Source organism: Macaca thibetana, chromosome 9, assembly GCF_024542745.1.
Source record: "Macaca thibetana thibetana isolate TM-01 chromosome 9, ASM2454274v1, whole genome shotgun sequence".
NCBI classification, from domain to species: domain Eukaryota; kingdom Metazoa; phylum Chordata; class Mammalia; order Primates; family Cercopithecidae; genus Macaca; species Macaca thibetana.
In genome coordinates this window covers 85231824-85252655 of record NC_065586.1, presented here as the reverse complement: position 1 = coordinate 85252655, position 20832 = coordinate 85231824, and the positions used below count along the sequence as shown (strand labels likewise).

The following is a 20832-nucleotide window of genomic DNA, read 5'->3' as shown; positions in this document are numbered from 1 at the left end:
TTTCCATATTTTAAAATATTCTAGTAAACTCTAGTTTTTCTTAATCAACAATTAGAAGATATATTACATAGTTTTATACATATATTTTAAAGCTCCAACTTATGTAGGCTTTTTCACTAAATGCAAAAAATGTACAAGTAGGTTTGAGGTTTTTTTTTTTTTTTTTTTTTTTGAGACAGGTTCTCCCTCTGTCACCAAGTGCAGTGGCACCATCTCACTGCAACTACCACCTCCCAGGTTCATGAGATTCTCCCACCTCAACCTCCTGAGTAGCTGGAATTACAGGCACACGCCACCATGCCTGGTTAATTTTTTTTTTTTTTTTTGTATTTTTTTTTTAGTAGAGACGGGGTTTCACCATATTTGTCAGTCTGGTCTGGAACTCCTGGCCTCAGGTGATCCTCCCTCCTCGGCCTCCCAAAGTGCTGGTATTTTAGGCTTCAGCCACTGTGCCTGGCCAGGTTTGAGTTTTTAAATGTAGTGCTTGATGACAAATTAGTAAGTTTAATTTAAAAATGAGAAAGGAAAATGTGTGCTCAGTGGTTTTATATCACAGTATCTCTGCTGCGTAATATCTGTAAATCAAAAGCAGAATATAAATAGGCTCATTGACTTGGGATATCCAGGATGCTGGAAAGGTAAAGAAAGACTTTTCAAATATTTTAATTAGATTATATATATATAAACACACTGGGGCCAATTTCCAGGTCTCTAGAAGGGTTTCAGAAATTTCCAGGTTCAGGGCAGAATTTACTACATATTTTTACATGTTACCCAATTCAGAAATAACACAAACTTTGACTCATTATGTTTCCAAAACAAACGAGACATAAATCAAGGCTCTGGGGTCAATATGTATCATTTACCTGTTTGGTAGCCTCCTTTTCAATAGCAGCCTGCAGAGAACCAGAGGAGAAGAACTGTTTGGGATTTGTTTCCACAGGCTTCCAACAAATCCTGCCTCTGGTCTCTTCTCTAGTCTTAAGTCCTGTATGTAAAGCAGCTGAAGGGAGGCCCCATGTAGAGCTGAGAATGTCTGTCTTACAAGTGCATGCACCTAGGTACATCTAAGGATTTTAGTCGGTTTCCCTCTTTGCAGCCTCCCTAGAAGGTGTAGATAATCAGCAATGAGATAGCTGCACTATTAATCATGGGGAAAATTTCTTACATATTAGTCTAAGTTAGTCCCTTTTCCAAAATCAGCGATGGGGGAAATGGAGGAAACGAGGAAATGGGCATGTATGATCTCAGGTTGGAAACTACAACCCTCAGATTGGCATCCAAGGTTGATTGCATGTATGGTAGGGATCCTAACACAAGGCCTACCTGTGTTATAATCAGGATTCGAATACATGCAGTCTTCAAGTTGCACTGGATCCAGTTGTATTTGATGTGTCAGTTGACATAGGGGATGAAGGAAGGTGAAATTGCAGCATGACTCAAGGTCAGCTGTCCCCAGGGACTGTGTCTGAGCTCTGTGGAGAAAGACAAGCAGAAGTCAATGAATCTTTTTCACTGAGGACTCTGAGGCAGAGAAATAAATAACAACTACTTGGAAGCAACACAGAGAAAAGAGGAATTCTTCTCACTCTTTCACTGACACTAACACACTTGAAAACATTGTTGGCAGAGATATTAAGGTGGCAATCAAATACGGAGAATGTGAAATGTATTGAAGGCAGTTTTAGGGGCAATGGTCATTGATGGATATGGGTGTTGAAGCTACACAAGTAGCAAATGTGATCAGATAACTCTGATAGACATGTTCATCAGCATGTAGGAGACATCTACTAGGGGCTTGCTGTGTTGGGTGAATATATGGAGGGAGTCAAATGTCCTGCCCTGGGAAATGTGGTTAAAAGGCAGGGAATTACAAGTCAAGCCCAATTAATGTGACTCCATTTGTTATTCCTGGATGGTGAAATTTCAGGAAACAGGAGCTATGTACATAATTTTCTTTATTGTTTTCCAATCATTTGTTAACTTTAAGTCCCCAAATAAATATTAAGTGTAAGATGTTATGTTTCCCTTTCCTACCTTTCTTTCTGTTTTCCCACTAAGGGTCCTGTTCCAGCAAGGGACTGGTGGCATGACGTGCAAGGACAAGATTACATACATCTGTCTTTAGTACACACAGGTACCAATGGTCCTCTCTCAAGGTCGGCATGCCTTTCCATTTTAACCTTCCACTCAGAATATGTGTGGTGTTCCTTCCCAGGAACCAGATGTAGTCTTAATTTACTCAGGCAAGGTGAGCTAGATCTACCCCTGAAACATACACTTGTCCATTTTGATCCAGTGAAATGAGTTTACCTTTGCAGTTGGCATGATTTGCATTTTCCATTAGAGGCCCCTTGAAAAATAACGGAGATTTCTTGTCTCTTCCTATTCTTTACTTATTAGGGAAGACTCTCTAACACGCATTTGGATTGAGTCCAGGATGGGGCATAAAATGGAATCAGTGACATTTACTTCTCATAATAGAGGTCAGAATAGAGAAAATGTGATAAAAGCACAAAATTTAACAAAGAAAAGGAGAGTAGCCCACCCACCATCAAGGTGGAGACAGAATGTCTGTGTTCATGTAGGTCAATGGTAGCAGGTGGCAGAAGGCAGCTGTTATCCGAAGCCCTGGACTCTTAAAGCTGAGGAAAAAGTTTTGTTCTGTTCAGGTGATTATGATAGTAGACCAGCCTAGGTTATTTGGATTTGGTTCATACTTGTGTAACATTTCATTTATCAGTAGCTGAGTCTGAAAGGTTTAAAGTACAGCAAAATTCCAGATGAATCAGAACACTGCTTTATGTTTTATCATATTTAGGCTATTTATTAATGAAAATATATGGCATTTTCAGGAATACAAATTTTGCATCCTGATGACCTCAAATGCATGCAACAAGATTTTTAATACAGAAAATAACACAAAAATTGTTGTTACAGTGGTTAGAATTTTTAACTTTAAAAAACCTTGAATTTTTATTGTTTTAATTGCACAATAAAATAATGTTGATATATACTTAAGCTTAAATTAATTCCAACAGGCAAACATTTTCCAACCCAGAGCATGACTGATGGTCTCATGCTGGGTCAGCTGACTCTATTTTGGTTCACACCAACTTTGATGTCTAGGCCATTCAGTATCTTCCTAGAAAATCCCAGTTGTCCAAGAATACCATGAATTTTGGGATTTCTCAGAAGATTTTCAGAGTTAGAAGTGTTTATATCACTTAATATCCAACATTTCTAAAGGGGGGAAAACCCCACCATCTATTGTCAATGACATTTCCCAAGACCTTGCACCAGGCCCTTAGTCACCAGGTTCCCCATTTTGTTGCTTTCCTATCATCTCAAACCAGGTTCATGAAAGCATTTGAACAAAGTCAGTCTTCCTTTTACCAAAAAAAAATTCCTAACAATGGCTAAAATATTGAAAATTTCTCCATTTGATTACAATCTACAAAGATAAACCAGCATTCCCTTCTCTTTCTCTCTTTTGGTTACTTTTTCCCTATCCCTACAGATGGAACATTTATTTTTTCCACACAGGTTTTAAAGAAATACATTATGTTGGTTTTTAGCGTATTGTACAGAATCCATTTTCATTCTTTACATGTTACATTATGACTATGAGGAGGGCAGAGTAGAGGTGAACTCTCTCTATGCTTGCTGAAAGTCTTGTACACATTGCTTTTTGCACCCATTGCTTCTAGCTATGTCTCTTCCTGTTCTCTGCTCTCTTCTCAACTATGTTGCCACCTCAATTAATCAGGCACTTGAATTCACGTTGTGTAGAATACTCAAGATTGATGATAGGCTGGGAAGGAGGAGGAAGGAGGCAGAGGTAAGAGATGGGGGATACCGAGCCCTATTTAGACTTTGGCCCCCAGCTTTTGGATGAACTGAGCACATTACTGGCTATGCAGGACTAACCTCTATGGGATGCAAAATGGCTCCAAATGCGGAACAACATTGCAAAAATGGACTTCAGTATTACATGAAGGATTTGGCTGCTTTATATAAACATAGAAACAAGCCCAGTGGACTACTCCACTAAAGGTGACTAAGCAAATGTTACAGTTCAAACTGCACTCAAGAAGTCAATTGAGAAATAATTCTATCACCAAGCCCTTGGACCTACCCCCCAATCTGGTCCCTCTCCCAGAACTCCTTGGGCTTTCTGAAGACCCAGCAATTAACATAGTCCTGTCCAGTGGTATGGCCAGTGTCTTAGTCCAATCTTTTGCCATACCAGTCATTACATATTTTGAATACCAACTTGGTGGAGGAATTTCAGCTCCCTTTCAGCAGTAGCCTAGTGGGCACCACATCTCTATTCTTCATTCCCCATTCCAGCTTGATGCTGAAGGGATGAGGCTTCCAGACTCCAAACCCCTCTCAGAGTCTTCATCTGCTTGTTGCATTTTTTTATTCAGCTCCTGAAGGAATGCCAAGACATGCAAAGCCTCAGAATCTGCTGCATTTCTAGAAAGTCGCATTTTGGCAATTTTTTGCAGTTTGTCTTTCATCTTTTCTTTCTCCCTTGATTTCTGGTTTATTTTTACTCCCTCTATAAAGTGGTGGATGGCCTTGTCTTCACACTTCATTTGATACAGCTGAAAGTTGCCATACCGCAGATGGAGCAGTTGTTTCGCTACAGGAGTAAGCTCTTTACTGAATTCCTTTTGGAAGTAATACTCTGCTTCTTCATACTGATCTGCTAGAGCATGGAGGCTGGCAAGAATGGAACAGACACGGAAGAGATTATCATTGGCCTCATCAGCTTTCTTCAGATGAGCCACAGCGTGTCCTATTAGTTCCAGTAACTTTCTTTTCCCATATATTCCATTCTCTCTTAGATTCATTACTTGGAGGACTTTTGCCCTATAGCAACACCCAATTTGGCAATGCAGGTAGGCATTGTTCGGTAGATATTCTAAAGCCTTTTTAAGCAGTTCAATAGCTTTGTCTGGCTCATCTTTTCTTCGATAAAACTTTGCTGCGCTGCGAAGTACATCTGTTACACCTGGGGCTTTCTCCAAGGCTTCTTGAACTAATTTCTCTCCTTCACCTTCCTCTTCGCCTTCTTCACGCATCTTATGAAGCTTCAGAGCCAGGAGGACTTTAAGGTACTGGTTGTCAGGATTCAGCCGAATGGCTTGCCTCAGAGGGTCAATGGCGTTCTGAGATGGTGGCCAGTTGTCCAGACGGTAGCTTGCTATTGCCAGTCCAGAGGTGAATTCTGGGTTCTTTGGTTTCTTTTCCAGAGCCTTCTCAAAGCATACCTTCGCTCTTTCATTTTGGTTTCCTCCACACTTTAACCGTGTCCACCCTTCCTCACAGTCAAGCTCCGGACTCTCAATTCTGTAGGGACTGGAAAACTTCTCACAGATGTGCTTCACCTTGTCTACATAAATCTGAGCGTCTGAGAGTCGGCCCATGTGATAGTAGACCCAGGCATAGTTTCCCCAGGTGACTAGACTTCTGATTTCTGCTTGGTCAGCATGCTCTTGCTGGATTAACTCTTCAGCTTTACATAAGCATTCCAGGGCTTCCTCGTTTTGGCCTTTGAGGTGCTTTAGATAGGCCAGTAGGTTGCACATTGTGGCTTTGAATTCACGATTCTGAAACTCAGTCCGGTAAAATACTTTGTCTTCAAAATCATCCAAGGAATTTTCTCCCTCCATCAAGTTCCAGGTGAAATGGCATTTTAGTTGCCGTAGGCTGCTCTCCAAGGAATTCTTAGCGTTCTCACTGTAGGGGAAAACAGAAAGATGGACACTTTGAGAAATAGATTTATATGTCAAGAAATGGGAGCAAGGCAAATAAAATTCTCCTCCTCCTAAAGACTGTTAACACAAATCAAAGAAAGTCTCCTTCTTTTCTTTCTATAATATGTTTTGCCATATTGTTAATTCCTGCATGTTGTAGCAGGAGTTTAGAGACTGTGAGCAGCAGAAGAATTAGGGCGAGGGCAGTGGGTTATTCTCTGAGTCTGTGGCTAGATTTTCATGAATAAGACAGTTTTTGTTAAATCGCTCTGCCCTCTGCTTTTGAAGGCCTCTGTGGAGGCTTGGTTTTATTTATGTAGTTTTAAAGAAGTAAGTGGTTTTCATTGCTTTTTGTTTCTGTTCTTCATTCTTCCCTAGCTTTACTTTTGTACTTTGAAAATTTCAGCTTTATAATTTTTTAGTCTTTTGATGTTTTGCCATACTGATTTTAATTTCTCATCCCTCTGAAATGCAGCTTCATTTTCTTTGATATTCTTAATTCCTTAGTTTTCCTTCATTTGCCTTTAAAGAAATCTTGACCACTTTCGATTTTCTATTTCAGCTTTTAATAGATCCTTCATTTATTTTGTCTATTCAAACTTTCTGAGCTTTTATCAGATTGGTTTTATTTTGTATTGGTTTATTACTTTACGATGCTACATTTTCATTTTTTTCTGTTGAATTTTTCCATTTTAACCGTTTGAATCTTATTTTCAACCATTCTGAATTTTTACTCATTTTATCTGCTTTTGTATTATTCTCTCATTTAATTTCAAGTATCATTTATGTTAGCAATATCTTAAACATTTATTTTGGAATAAAATGTAATTTTTTTCCCTTTCCCCCACCCCCATACCTCTACTTCTTAAAGTGGTGATTTCTGTTCTTAATACATCTCATTGAGTTGCTCTATTAGTAATTTTGTACTTGATTGTTTTAATTTTTTTGAAATGTTATTTTTCTCTTCCGCGTTTTGCTTTTATAACAAAGGGCAAAAAGTGCAGCTACAGGGAAGGCTCATAAGGCCACTAGCCCCTTTTCTTATAGAAAGGGCTCTTTTTCCTTTAGGGTACCCTTAGGACTCTCCTGGAAAGATTTTCCATTCCTTTCAGTGTTGGTCCTCAAAAGAAATAAATAAACCAAAACCAACCAAACCAAAAAACAAAACAAAACAAACAAAACAAAACAACAACAAAAAACAAGCGAAAAAAACCAGCAAACAGAAAAATGAACAAAAGCCTGTACTTCGAATTACTTTGGAGATGAATAACATTCCACGCCCCAATTGTTTCTCAACACTGTCTGTGTATTGGAGTCTCTGTAATGTTGCTTTTTCTTACTTAAATTTTTTTTCGTGGTATCTGTACAGCAACCCTTGTATATATTTCTAAATAGTATGCTATATTTCTAAATAGTATGGCTTCTTATACAACCAATAGATATCTGGAATGTCATGCAATGTGGCAGGATCACTTTTGAAATATATGTCTAGATAGAAGATTATGTGACCTCTCTTTCTTTTTTTTTTTGAGACGGAGTCTCGCTCTGTCGCGCAGGCTGCAGTGCAGTGGCCGGATCTCGGCTCACTGCAAGCTCCGCCTCCCGGGTTTACGCCATTCTCCTGCCTCCGGAGCCGCTGGGACTACAGGCGCCTGCCACCGCGCCCGGCTAGCTTTTTGTATTTTGTAGTAGAGACGGGGTTTCACCGTGTTAACCAGGATGGTCTCGATCTCCTGACCTCGTGATCCGCCCGTCTCGGCCTCCCAAAGTGCTGGGATTACAGGCTTGAGCCACCGCACCCGGCCTATGTGACCCCTCTTTCTAACTGCCCCTCTCTCTCCTACTTTTTATACCACTCCTTCCCACTCCCATTTTGATTGGGAATCTTCCTGTAACCTCACTAAGAATAAAAACAGATCTGTTTGGACATGAGCTTTTCAACGGGAATGCTGCTGCCATTAGGATGCCTGATACCAAGTCAAGCACTCCCCAGGGCTCCCGCCCCTGGGGTTAGTTACATTAAGAGGCTTAGACAACCTGACTCTTTGCTAAGACCTATTTGGAGCTTTGAATGAAAGGCGGGTCCTTCCTACAAACTCCTGCGTATTTTCCATCCTTTTTTTTGTTTGTTTGTTTGTTTGTTTATTCTGCTTGGGATAGTTAAGTCTCCACTTGTTCCAAGAAACAGAGATGAGCAGGAACTGATTTAAAGTTCCTAGAGTGCCTCGCAGGACCATTGGTAGAACTGCAGTGACCCCAGGAGGATCAGAACAGGACACTGGGGAGCTCGGAAGGCTCAGACCCTGTGTTTTCTCCATGTGCATCCGTGTCATACTCTCTACTGTACTGCATTCATTACAGAATATGGTGAGTCCTACAGAATACGGCCACTCTCAGATCCCAAGCATGTGCAGCACGCATCCTAACACCTGAAGACTCACTCTAGCTTCCTTGTTCCCTCTCAATTCCATTTCCAACTTCCATTTGAGTTTGACATTGAGTGTAACACATACACTCCTTAGCTCCTTTCTCATTTTACAAAAGAAACAGAGAAAGTAAATAGAATTGAGATTATCTCCACCATAGAAAACATAAAGTCCATTGTGCATTTGCAGGATAGAGACATTTAATATACACACTTATGTAAAATCCCTTTGAGCAGTCATTTAAAAGGCATCCAACTTCACTGCTTGATTTTGGGTTCTTATTTTCACTGTTAAGTTAGAGAAGTCGGTCTCAGACACTTGCTTCCTGGGCTCTGGCTTCTGAGGACCTATTCTCCTGATTCCTATAGAAGTTCCAGTTGTATACACAACAACAACAATTTCTTCCATTGCCTCTTATCTGGATAAAAGCAGCAGTGACATTATCAACCAGGCTCAGAACTAACGCTACCACCACAGTTTCTTGGAGCCGTCTTAGAATCACGGAGGAACCTTTTAGAAACACACATCCTCAGACTCCACCCCCTCCCACTTAATGAGAATCTCTGGGGAATTGACCCTAGAACTCTGTCCTTAATAAGCTGGCCAGGCAATTTTTATGCATGCTCAATTTTGAGAACCACTGTCTTAGAGCACAAGAGCAATGCCCAGTGAAAGTCACAATAGATAAAGAATAAGGAAAGCAAGAAGGAGGGATGGGTCTGTATCATAATGGGAAGAATTCTAAGACCATGCTAAAATTCTAACAAATAAGAAAAGGGTTCTATAGATTCTGGGTGACTACAAACAAAAAAATCTGTAAATATCACAAATCTTTATTTTCTTTTTTCTTTTTTTTAAATCAGGCAGAACATTTAAACTAGCAGGAAATAATATTGTTTCAAGAAGAGAAATCAGGGACCTCACAGAAGTAGGGCAAGGTGTCTCATAGGAAGTAAGCACTGGGGTTGGTAACACGGGATTCCAGAGCTCCCAGAATGAGGGTGAGGCAACCAGGTCCGGCCACCCCACCCTCAAACTGGAGAAAATAGTTCCCTTCCTACTCAATGAGCTAACACTTCCTCTCCAGGGCAGTCTCATGTTTTGGGGATAGAAGGGAATGTTAGAGGTGAGAACTATTTTCTCCAAGCACTCCATCTCTAATTCATACTCAGGAGGACTCTAACCAATCAGTAGCATTTTGGGGTGAAAATAGTTAAGCTTACCAGCCTTTGTGCAAATCTGAGATGAAAGACTACATTAAAAGTAAAATTCACCTTAGCAGGAAGTGGGGTTTGCTATTCTGTGTATATCTTTAACAGTATCTGTTGAAAATAAACCTTTTGTTAAATAATTGTATTATGAGCCCCCAACTTAGTCCTTTCCAATATGAAATAAGAGAGGGACCGTGCACAAGAGCAATGCCCCCAGACCCATCTTTAAGTGAAGCGCCGGGAGGATGAAACATCCCTCTTCTGCTGCCTTCTTTCTCTGATTGCAACTCAGCTCCCCAGGCGAGCAGTTCCAGAGATGAATTGAGGAAGCTTGCCAGCGTGAAGCAGAAGATTGTTTAGGAGGGAACAAACCAGCATTGGTAAGACAGATTTACAACCGACAGAGGTAAAGGCATAGTAAGGCCATAAACAAACATTAAAATGGAGCTGGCCCTCTGGAAGCATAGCTACTCAGGATTTGCATTGGACAAGATGACTCAACAGCACTATCGGATACGAAGGGAAAATCTTTACCTCATGGTTGCCGTGCAATTCTCAGCTGTTCGGCAGGGCTGTGGTTCAGGCAGCTGCACTCTTCAGAAATCTTCCTCTTCTGCCACCAATAAATGCTGAAGAAACCTATATATACAACTGGCCTCTGGTTCCTTTCTGCTTGTTTCCCTTCAGCTGACGTTGCAAAAGGGAAAGTGAAACTAGAAAGTGAAATTGGCAGGACTCTTTACAGGGAAATGAGCACTCTTTTCCCTCGGGAGCTGAGTTGCGCTCAGAGAAAGAAGGCAGCAGAAGAGGGATGTTTTATCCGCCTGGCGCTTCACTTAAAGATGGGTCTGGGGGCATTGCTCTTGTGCACGGTCCCTCTCTTATTTCATATTCGAAAGGACTAAGTTGGGGACTCGTAATACAATTATTTAACAAAAGGGTTCTTTTCAGCAGATACTGTTAAAGATATACACAGAATAGCAAACCCCATTTCCTGCTAAGGTGAATTTCACTTTTAATGTAGTCCTTCATCTCAGATTTGCACAAGGTCTGGTAAACTTAGATATTTTCACCCCAAAATGCTCTTGAGTAAGAGCCAAGCCCCGCTGGGTAGTGAGTTAGAAGAACTTCCTCTTTGTGGAATGTGTTGATGACATCACGGGAGCACAACTCGGAGAAGGACATATTTACAAAGTACTCTGCCTTGTGATTACCATATTAACACATCTTTGCTCTGCTTTATACCAATATGATCCACAGGCCACTGTAAGGAGCAGTTATCTAGCCTCGACAGGTCAGGGGATTTTAGTCTGAATCATTGCTGAATCTCCAGTCCCTGCAAAACTACCTGCACATTGCATGGTGTGACAAGCATTCCAAAAGTAGTCGTTGAATAAATGAATACATGATTAGAAGCATGGGTGGTGATGTCTGTCTATCTGGATTTGAAATCAGCCCCCACTTTTATGCTATGAAACTCTGGGGAAAATTATTGAACGTCTCTGCTTTGGTTTTGTAAATTGGGAATAGTACCACTACTGGTTCATTGTGGTGTTAGGAGGATGAAATAAGAGAATACATGAAATGTCCTTAGAATAATGCCTGGCAGTAACAAGTAAATGTTAGTTTCTATTATAATTATTATCTAAAATCGTTAACCAAAGTGATCAGAGGGGAAACTTTCTTTTTTTCAGGCTGGAGTGCGGTGGAAAGATCCTGACTTACTACAACCTCCACTTCCCTAGTTCAAGTGATTCTCCTGTCTCAGCCACTCGAGTAGCTGGGATTACAGGCACGCACCACCATGCCTGGCTGATTTTTGTATTTTTAGTAGAGACGGAGTTCCACCATGTTGGCCAGGCTGGTCTCGAACGCCTGACCTCAGTTGATCTGCCTGTCTTGGCCTGCCAAAGTGCTGGGATTACAGGCGTGAGCCACTACGCCCAGCCAGAGGAAATTTCAATGTTTGCTTTTTCCAGAACTTTATCTCCCCTGATATTCAACAATCCGTCATGATCACTGACCTAAGCCAAACAATTCCTAACATCTCCTTATGTTCTTGGCTTCCCCAAGCCGCACAGTATTTTCCCCCTTTTTATTGATGTATAATAATTTACATATTTATGGGTTGCATGTGACTGTTTGTTACATGCAAAGAATGTTTAATGATCAAGTCAGGGTAATTGGGGTATGCATCACCTTCAGTCTTCATCATTTTTATGTGTTGGTATCATTTCAAGTCCTCTCTTCTAGTTACTTTAAAATATACATAATATTGTTGTTAAGTATAGTCACCCTAGTCTGCTATCAAACAGTAGAACTCATTTTTTCTATTTAACGATATGTTTGTACCCATAACCTCACTCTCATCTTCCCACCACTCCCCTTCCTAGGGGGGACATTGTTCTATTCTCAGTGTCCATGAGATAAAGTTTTTCAGCTCCCACATTTGAGTGAGAACGTGCAGTATTTTGTCATTTTGTGCCTGGCTTACTGCATTTAATGTAATGGTCTCCAGTTCCAACTGCATTGCAAATTACATTATTTCATTCCTCTTTAATGGCTGAATAATATTCCATTGTGTGTATAAATAATATTTTCTTTATCCATTTGTTCACTGATGAACACCTATGTTGATTTTATATTTTGCTATTATGAATAGTGGTGTGATGAACATGTGAGTGCAGGTATCCTTTTGATTTACTGACTTACTCATTTTTTTTTCCTTTGGATAGATACCCACTAGTGTGATTGCTGGGTCTCATGAAAATTCTATTTTTAGTTTTTTGACAGCTTTCCATACTGTTTTCCATAATGACTATACTAATTTACATTCCTACCAACGGTGTGTAAGAGTTCCCTTTCCCCGCATCATTGCCAGCATTTGTTATTATTATTTTTTTAATAATAGCCATACTAACCGGGATTAGATGATATCTCGTTGTGATTTTTTGCATTTCCTTGGAGTTGAGTGATGTTGAGTATTTTTTTATATGCCTGTTGGTCACGTATACCAGAGCTCCTTTGTAGGTGACGAGATGCTTTTCCTTTGCCGTCTTTAACATTTTCTTTTTGTCACTGAATTTAGATAGTCTGATTATAATGTGCCATGGAGAAGACGTTTTTGCACTGTATCTGATTGGGGATTGCTGGACCTCCTGTATCTGGATGTCTAAATCTCTTACTAGACTTGGGAAGTTCTCATCTATTATTTCATTATATAGGTTTTCAAACCCTTTCAGTTTCTCTTTGTCTTTTGGGATACTGATAATTCATATATTTGGTCACCTTACAGTGTCCCATAGATCATGAAGACTTTGTTCATACTTTTTAATTATTATTTTTTCTTTATTTTTGTCTTATTGGGTTATTTCGAAAGACCTTTCTTCAAGTTCTGATGTTCTCTCTTCTGCTTGGTCTAGTCTATTGTTGAAACTTTTTGTATATTTTGTATTTCATTCAAATTCTTCAGTTTCAGAATTTCAATCTGGTTATTTTTGTGATATCTATTTCTTTGGCACATTTCTCATTCATATCCTGAATTGTTTCTCTGATATCTGTGTATTGTTTGAATTGTATTGGATTTGGAATTCTCTTGTATCTTGCTGAGATTCTTTAGTATTATATATATATATACACACACACACACACACACACATATATACATATGTGTGTGTGTATATGTGTGTGTGTATATATATATATATATATTTTTTTTTTTTTTTTGAGATGAAGTCTCACTCTGTCGCCCAGGCTGGAGTGCAGTGGTGCAATCTCTGCTCACTGCAACCTCTGACTCCCAGGTTCAAGTGATTCTCCTTCCTCAGCCTCCCAAGCTGGGATTACAGGCATGTGCCACCATGCCTAGCTAATTTTTGTAATTTTAGTAGAGACGGGGATTCACCGTGTTGGCCAGGCTGGTCTCGAACTCCTGACCTCAGGTGATATGCCCACCTCGGCCTCCCAAAGTGCTGGGATTACAGGTGTGAGCCACCGTACTTAGTATCATAATTTTGAATTGTTTTTCCTGGGTTTCCTAGGTTTCTTTTTGATTGGGATCTGTTGCTGGGGAATTGTATTCCTTTGAAGGTATCATATTTCCTTGCTTTTACATGCTTCCTGTGTCCTTTCACTGATATCTGAGCATCTAGTATAATAGTCACTTCTTTCAGTTTTTGAATTTGCTTTTGTAGGGGAGGACTTTTTCCTGAAGATATATCAACAATATTGGTTGAGTAAGGCAATTTGACTTTGATTCTGAATGTACATGGTAGTGTAGTCTCTGTAAAATTTATTTGGCTGTGATCAGTGATATATGTTATTTCCTTGATGGTTTAGGGTGGGGTTATCAGTGGAGGCTATCGTGATATTTTACTGGGAACATGGTTGCCATGTGGGCCAGTCTTCAGTCCCCAGTGGTGGCAGCAGTGGGTTGAGGATGTCTGAACTTGGGCCCCAGAACAACATACACTGGCACTGGTGTTAGTGGGACCAAGTAGGCTAATTCCTGGGCCCCCAGATAGCTTGCTCAGATGCTGGTAGTTGCAGCAGTGGGCTAGGTGGGTGACTGGGTTCTCAAGTCCCTGGGCAACTGATGTGATCTAGACAATGGCAGTAGCCAACGGTGGGACAACCCCTTGGGTTCTGATAAGTGCACACTGATGTTGGCAGTGGCTGTGGTGCAGGGTTGCCACCTATAGCCCCAGACACACAGCTTTCAGGCTCTTTCATTCTCTATAACAGCAACCCCGCAGCACTGTACAGAGAGAGGAGAGACCCTGTTCTTTATGTGTGAGCCTAGGCACAGAGGCCATGCGTCCAGTGGGGGTGCAGTCACCACTCACAGCACCAGACAGGCAGCCCTCTGGTTTCCCTGCCCCAGCCTCTCTGGTAGTAGCATCAGTGGCTGTGCCTGCAGCAGTGTGTGGAGGGCAAGAAGGGGTTCCGCTCTCTACATGTAAGCCCAAGCACCAGTGGGAGGGTATCTTACTATCCACTTGTGAGGCCGAGTACAGAGTTTGTGGTGCTGCTAAGTGTAGGGTCACTTCTCACAGCCCCAAACAGGGGACTCTGGAAAGGACATGTTTTGGTTTCCTTTGTATCAGGGGCTGTCTTTTTGGCACATTGCACCATTCTTTCCCTGGGGAGTAGTACTCCCTGTGGGCTGGGGTGCTGCGGACCCTGTATTACCTTTGGGTCTAGCCAGTGCTATGTCACTGCAGCTCACTGGGTGGACACTGGGAGATATCACTGGGGGCTCCTGGGATATGGAGATACGGGGGCTGTGGTTCCCAGGATAGGACACAATTCCATGACTATAGTCTCACAATGGTGCCGCTTAGGTCTTGGGGACCTGAGAGACCCAGCGTGAGTTTCCTGTCTCATGAAATACCCTTGTGGGGTCTCCAAATCACCACCCATACTGGTGCCAGAGTTTGTATGGGTAGAGAAACTCTCTCATGTTTCAGATTGCCGCAGTTTGCAGGAGGGATGTGGACTGCTGAAGTTCTCTCATTTGCCCTTTCCCTGAAATGCCAAGGCCCTCTGGTCTCCTGGCCAATCTCAGCCAAGCTGGTCACTTGATTCCTGCTGCTTCTATGCCTCAGGTGTTTCCCATGACTTCTCTGTTGAATTCTAGTGTTCTCTCCTAGATGTTCTATTCGAGGTATAATTATCTATTCATAATTTTGGTTCTTCTTTCTAAAGAGGGTGGGTGTCTGATGTCTCTAGTCAGTCATCCTGAACCAGAATCCCCACCATATTTTAAATCCCTGCTTGTTGCCCTGGTATTTGGCATCCCCAAATCACAATGTACAGCTGTAGTGTTTTGGAATGATAGAAGAAATGTATTTTCCTTGATTTTTCCTTATTCATACCCTTAGTCACAAAGGGAGTAATCATGTATATAGACCCAAAAGAAAATAATAGTACCTCAAAGATTGAGGTCAGAAAATTACACAAAGCACAGATAGAACACTTTCTCCAGCAAAACTGAGGTTGTTAAGTAGGTTATTCAGTCTTGGGAAAGGTTATTTATCATATTTTTTTTCCGCCTAGGGCAGGGAGGAAAAAGAAATTGTCCTTCCTAAAAAGTCTCTACCCTTTGATTAGGATGCACAGCTAAGCCTGCTCCAGTTGGAAACCCTTACTTTTGTGTCTTACTCAAGAGCTTCAAGTTCCTTTTCTATTTACAAGTTCCTCCTCCTCCGCTGCTCCTCCTCCTTCGCTGCTGCTGCTGCTGCTGCTGCTGCTGCTGCTGCTGCTGCTGCTTCTTCTTCTTCTTCTTCTTCTTCTTCTTCTTCTTCTTCTTCTTCTTCTTCTTCTTCTTCTTCTTCTTCTTCTTCTTCTTCTTCTTTTTCTTCTTCTTCTTCTTCTTCTGACAGTCTTGCTCTGTTGCCAAGGCTGGACTACAGTGGTAAGATCTTGGCTCACTGCAACCTCTGCCTACCGGGTTCAAGCAGTTCTTGTGCTTCACCCTCTTGAGTAGCTGGCACTACAGCTACCAGGCCCAGCTAATTTTTGTATTTTTAATAGAGATGGAGTATTGCCATGTTGACCTGGCTGGTCTTGAACTCCTAGCCTTAAGGGATCTGCTCGCCTTGGGAAGTACTCCCAAAGTGCTGGGATTATAGGCACGAGCCACAGCACCTGGCTTCTATTTACAAGTTCTATTAGGTACTTATAGAAATATATGTTAGGTTTTTAAGAAATGCTGAAATAGGAAAGTAGAAATGCTGTGGGTTTGGTTTGATTTATTTTTTGGACTCAGTATTCAAGACAGGAATTTGGACAGGAATTTAAAAATCTTATGAACAAAGGTACTGGTTGGGGAGAAGCATAGAGAAAGGTTTTTACTACTGTGCTTTGAAATAGTTGAGATACTGATTCACACTTCAGAAATTTGTATGGCTAGTGCCTGTATATAATGTTACCACAGCATGCATCAGCTGATTTAGTAGCTGGGCTAGTGTGAGACTGCATGCAATGTGATTGCAAAATAGCAACTGAAAAAGAAAACCAACTTTCTCCTGGTGTTATTTCTATTATGAGAAAATGAAACTTACTAGAAAGAGTTCTGATTTCCCTGGTTGCTACAAATATGTATGTGTCTTTTTCCTGGAATATAGGCCCTGTTCATATTTCCTAGGACAATAGGTTTCGTTTATATATAATATAGATTTGCTTCCTGTTTCTGGAATGGGTTACATCAACTACAGATGGTATAACACAATAATTCTCATATTGCAACTGGCCACCAGCCGTATCAGCATCACCTGGAAACTTGTTAGAAGTGCAAATTCTTAGGCCCCATTGTAGACTGACAAAATCAGAAATTCCAGTGTGGGACCCAGAAATCTAGGTGTTGATATGCCTTCCAGATAATTATAATGCATGCTAAAGTCTGAGAACCAAATAATATATTGAATGTAGGCAAAAATACTTTTACTTCTATAAAATGAAACTCTATGCTTTTTCCTTGAGATTTTTTGTAAAAATTGACCCTCTTGTTGTTTCGAGTCTATGTTTAACTGTAGTTTTGTCCACCTAGAAGAGGTGGTGACTAGTTCAATAGTATTCACACTTATTAGAGGAATACTTAGGTAGACAGTGGGTTCTCTTGATCACCACAATGGGCTATAATTTGGAAACAGTGTGTTCCCACCTATATAACATTCTCTTCTGTACTCATTCACAAATATACATGTTTAAAATGATCTTCCAAGTGAACTTCAAAAATATTGATATGGTTAATAAAATAGCTCCCCATTCTTCTTTCCTTTCCTTTCCTTTCCTTTCCTTTCCTTTCCTTTCCTTTCCTTTCCTTTCCTTTCTTCCTTTTTCTTTCTTTTCAGACAGAGTCTTGCTCTGTCACCCAGACTGGAGTGCGGTGGCACAATCAGAGCTCGCTGTAGCCTTCACCTCCCTCCCAGGCTCAAGTGATCTTCCCATCTCAGTCTCCTGAGTAGCTGGGATCACAGGTGAGTACCACTACACCCAGGTAATTTTTTATTTCTTGTCGAGATAGGGTCTCAATATGTTCCCCAGGCTGCTCTCAAACTCCTGGGCTCAACTGATCTTCCTGCTTCAGCCTCCCAAAGTGCTAGGATTACAGGCATAAGCCACAGCACTTGGCCAGCTCCCCATTCTTATTCTTTTTCAAAAATTAATTACACACCGTTTCTTCTTGCTGTGGTTTGAATATGTTCCCCAAAGTTAATGTGTTTGGAAACTTGATCCCCAATGTGGCAGTTTTGGGAGGTGGGACCTAATGGGAGGTATTTGGGTTATAGGGACGTTGTCCTCTTGAATAGATTAATGACATTATTGAGGGACTGAGTTCCATATAAAAGGATGACTTCAACCTTCTCTTGCTCACCCTCACCCCCTTTTTACCCTTCCATCATGGGATGACCAGTGAGAGGGCCCTGGCCACATGTGCCTCCTTGATTTTGAACTTTCCAGCTTCCAGAACCATGAGTCAATAAATGTCTGTTCATTATACATTACCCAATCTCCCAATCTACCAATCTGTGGTATTCTGTTACAGCAGAACAAAATGGACTAAGACATTTTTCAACATTAATTATTCAGACTGCAGTTGGGCAGTCTTTGAGTGGAAACTTGATGTGGGTAAATGACTTTACTTTTCCATAGTCCTATTCAGAAATAAGACTCCCCTAAATAAACTTCTGCTGGGACAATTTGTACCCTTATCTCTGTTAGAACACTAGGAGTGCTTGTTTCATTCATTCATTCACCATTCATTCATCAAGTCAATACTTACTGAGAATCTACTATGTGCTAGACACCATTCTAGGCACTTAAGATACATCAGTACACAAAGATCTCTGTCCTCATGGAGCTTATATTCTATTAGGAGAGAGATGGCAATAAGCTCAACTGCTATGGACTGAATTGACTTCCCCACTCCTTTCCCAAAATTCATCATCGAAACCCTAACCCTCGACATAACTTTGGAAATAGGGCCTGTGAGGAGGTAATTAAGGTTAAATGAGGTCTTAAGGGTGGGGCCCCTAATCTGATAACACTGATGTCTTCATACAAAGAAGAAAAAGAAGAGACCTCAGATCTCTCTCTCTCTCTCTCTCTCAGCGCACACAGAGGAAAGGCCATGTGAAGACAGAGAAAAGGCTGCCGTCTCCAGGCCGGGAAGAGAGGCCTCACCAGAAACCAAGTTGGACTTCTAGCATCTAGAACTGTGAGAAAATAGATTTCTGTTGCTTAAGCCACCTCGTCTGTGATTTTTCATTATGGCAGCCAATGCAGACTAATACAATAATAAATAAGTTAGACAATATGGGGTAAGTGAATGGGAAAAAAAGAGTAAGTGGGGGCAGTAAGAGGAATTACATATGGTTAGAGAAAAGGGGTCAGGATCTGACAGCTGCTGCTAAGTAATAGAGGTGGAAACTGTGTTAGTCTGTTCTCATACTGCTAGAAAGATATTACCCGAGACTGGGTAATTTATGAGGGAAAGAAGTTTAACTGACTCACAGTTCCCCATAGCTGGAGAGGGATTAGGAAACTTGCAATCATGGCAGAGGGCAAAGGGGAAGCAAGGCCGCTTCTTTACAAGGCGGCAGGAGGGAGTGAATGTAAGAAGGGGAAATGTCAGAGGCTTATAAAACCATCAGATCTCATGATAACTCACTCACTATCATGAGAATAGCATAGGGGAAACCACCCCCATGATCCAATTCTCCCACTAGTTCCAGCCCTTGACATGTGGGGATTATGGGGATTATAATTTGAGATGAGATTTGGGTGGGGACACAAAGCCAAACCGTATTAGAAACCTTTCTGTGCCTCAATTTCTTCATTTTTAAAATGGGAATTGTGCCCAGGTACAGTGGCTCATGTCTGTAATCTCAGCACTTTGAGAGGCAGAGGCAGGAGAATTGCTTGAGGCCAGGAGTTTGAAACCAGCCTGGGCAATATAGCAAGACCCTATCTCTACAAAATTTTTTTAAAAAATAGCCAAGCATGGTGTCATGAGCCTGTCCTTCTAGCTACCCAGGAGGATTGCTTTAGCCCAGAGTTCGAGGCTGCAGTGAACCAAGATTGCACCATTGTACTCCAGCCTGGGTGACAGAATGTGACTAGGTCTCTAAAAAAAGAAAAAGGAATTATGTTAGTACTTACCACATAGGGTTTTATGGAGATTAAGTGGACTACTATGTATAAAGCTCTGAGAACAGTGCTTGGCACATGGTAAATGCCAAATAAGTGTTAGTTATTACTACGTACTACTGCCACCACTACCTTTTACCATATTTGAATACCACTTACTTCTAAGACCAGAGGTCACGCTACTGAAAGTGGTCTGTTCTCTAATGTGGAGCTTTGACTATAGTATTATCAGGTATTGGTAACTGCAGCTGGGTTGCTATTTCAGATCCTCTTTTTCCTTTTATTCTCTTTGTTGGCCACAGTGAGAAACTGGGATGCTACTCCAGAAGAAGAAGAATTAGTGCCTCTGTACAAAGGGATCTTTGTGCTGCCAAAAGAGTAGAAAAGTTTATCCCAGAACCAAAATATTTCAGAATTGTGGAAAAGCAAGGTTTGAAAACCTACTCAAAAGAGAAGAAATATTGCTATCATGGAATCCCTGAATTAGTATATGCCTAGCTGCTATAACAAAGAAGTTCAAAAACATAAATGACACTGTAAAAGAAGTTTATTTCTTGTTCACATAACTGTCCAAGGCTGCTGTTCCTGGGCACCTGGCAGTTCTCTTCCATGCAAAGATCCGAGGACACAGAGTTCTTCCATCCTGTGACTCTACCATCCCCGAGAGCCTGGAAATTGAGAGTAAAGAGGGTACACCTGATTCTTAACCATCTTCACCTGGAAATGACATACATCACATTCACTCATATTCCATTTGGAAGAACTAGTTCACAGCCCACCTGGGGAGAAGTGAAGGTTAGTTCATGTAGCTGTGAAATAGGAAGCCCGCTTCCTGGTGACAACTTCATATTAAAGGGGAAACACTAATTTGGAAGGATCATGAGTTGTTTCCACCACAGTATCCTACTCTGGCCCTAAATAACTATGTATACCCTTCTTCCCAAACATAGAACATAATCAGACCTTTCCCAGGGGAGCCAACCCACAGTCAAGGAATCATTGCACTCAGCTCATGGTCAGGGATTTCTGAGTAAAGCGCTGTCCTACCTAAAGGTGTGTATGTGACTCCTTGTGGTCTGGTGCTTAAAAAAAAAAAATCAAAAGGCTAGTTAAGACTAGATAACTCATGTGTATCATGGTATCATGTGTATTGTGGTAGGTTAACTATAATAAATACTTTCAATTGAAAAAAGAAATGGAAGAATCTCAGAGGTCAGGAATCTATAGCAATGATGAAATTCTGCTGGATAGACATTTTGAAGATCCCCCTTCCCT

At 41.1% G+C, this 20832-nt stretch overlaps 1 protein-coding gene across 1 annotated transcript; it reads right to left on the bottom strand.

The window, feature by feature from the left end:
- Window positions 1-2800: 2800 nt before the first annotated feature.
- On the bottom strand, window positions 2801-10334 carry IFIT2 (interferon induced protein with tetratricopeptide repeats 2). Its single transcript, XM_050805733.1, has 2 exons — window positions 9940-10334; window positions 2801-5751 (listed from the first exon to the last, which is right to left on the bottom strand). The coding sequence occupies exons 1-2, from the start codon at window positions 9942-9944 to the stop codon at window positions 4338-4340; spliced, it is 1419 nt and encodes a 472-aa protein (XP_050661690.1). The 5' UTR covers window positions 9945-10334; the 3' UTR covers window positions 2801-4337.
- Between the last annotated feature and the right edge of the window lie 10498 nt (window positions 10335-20832).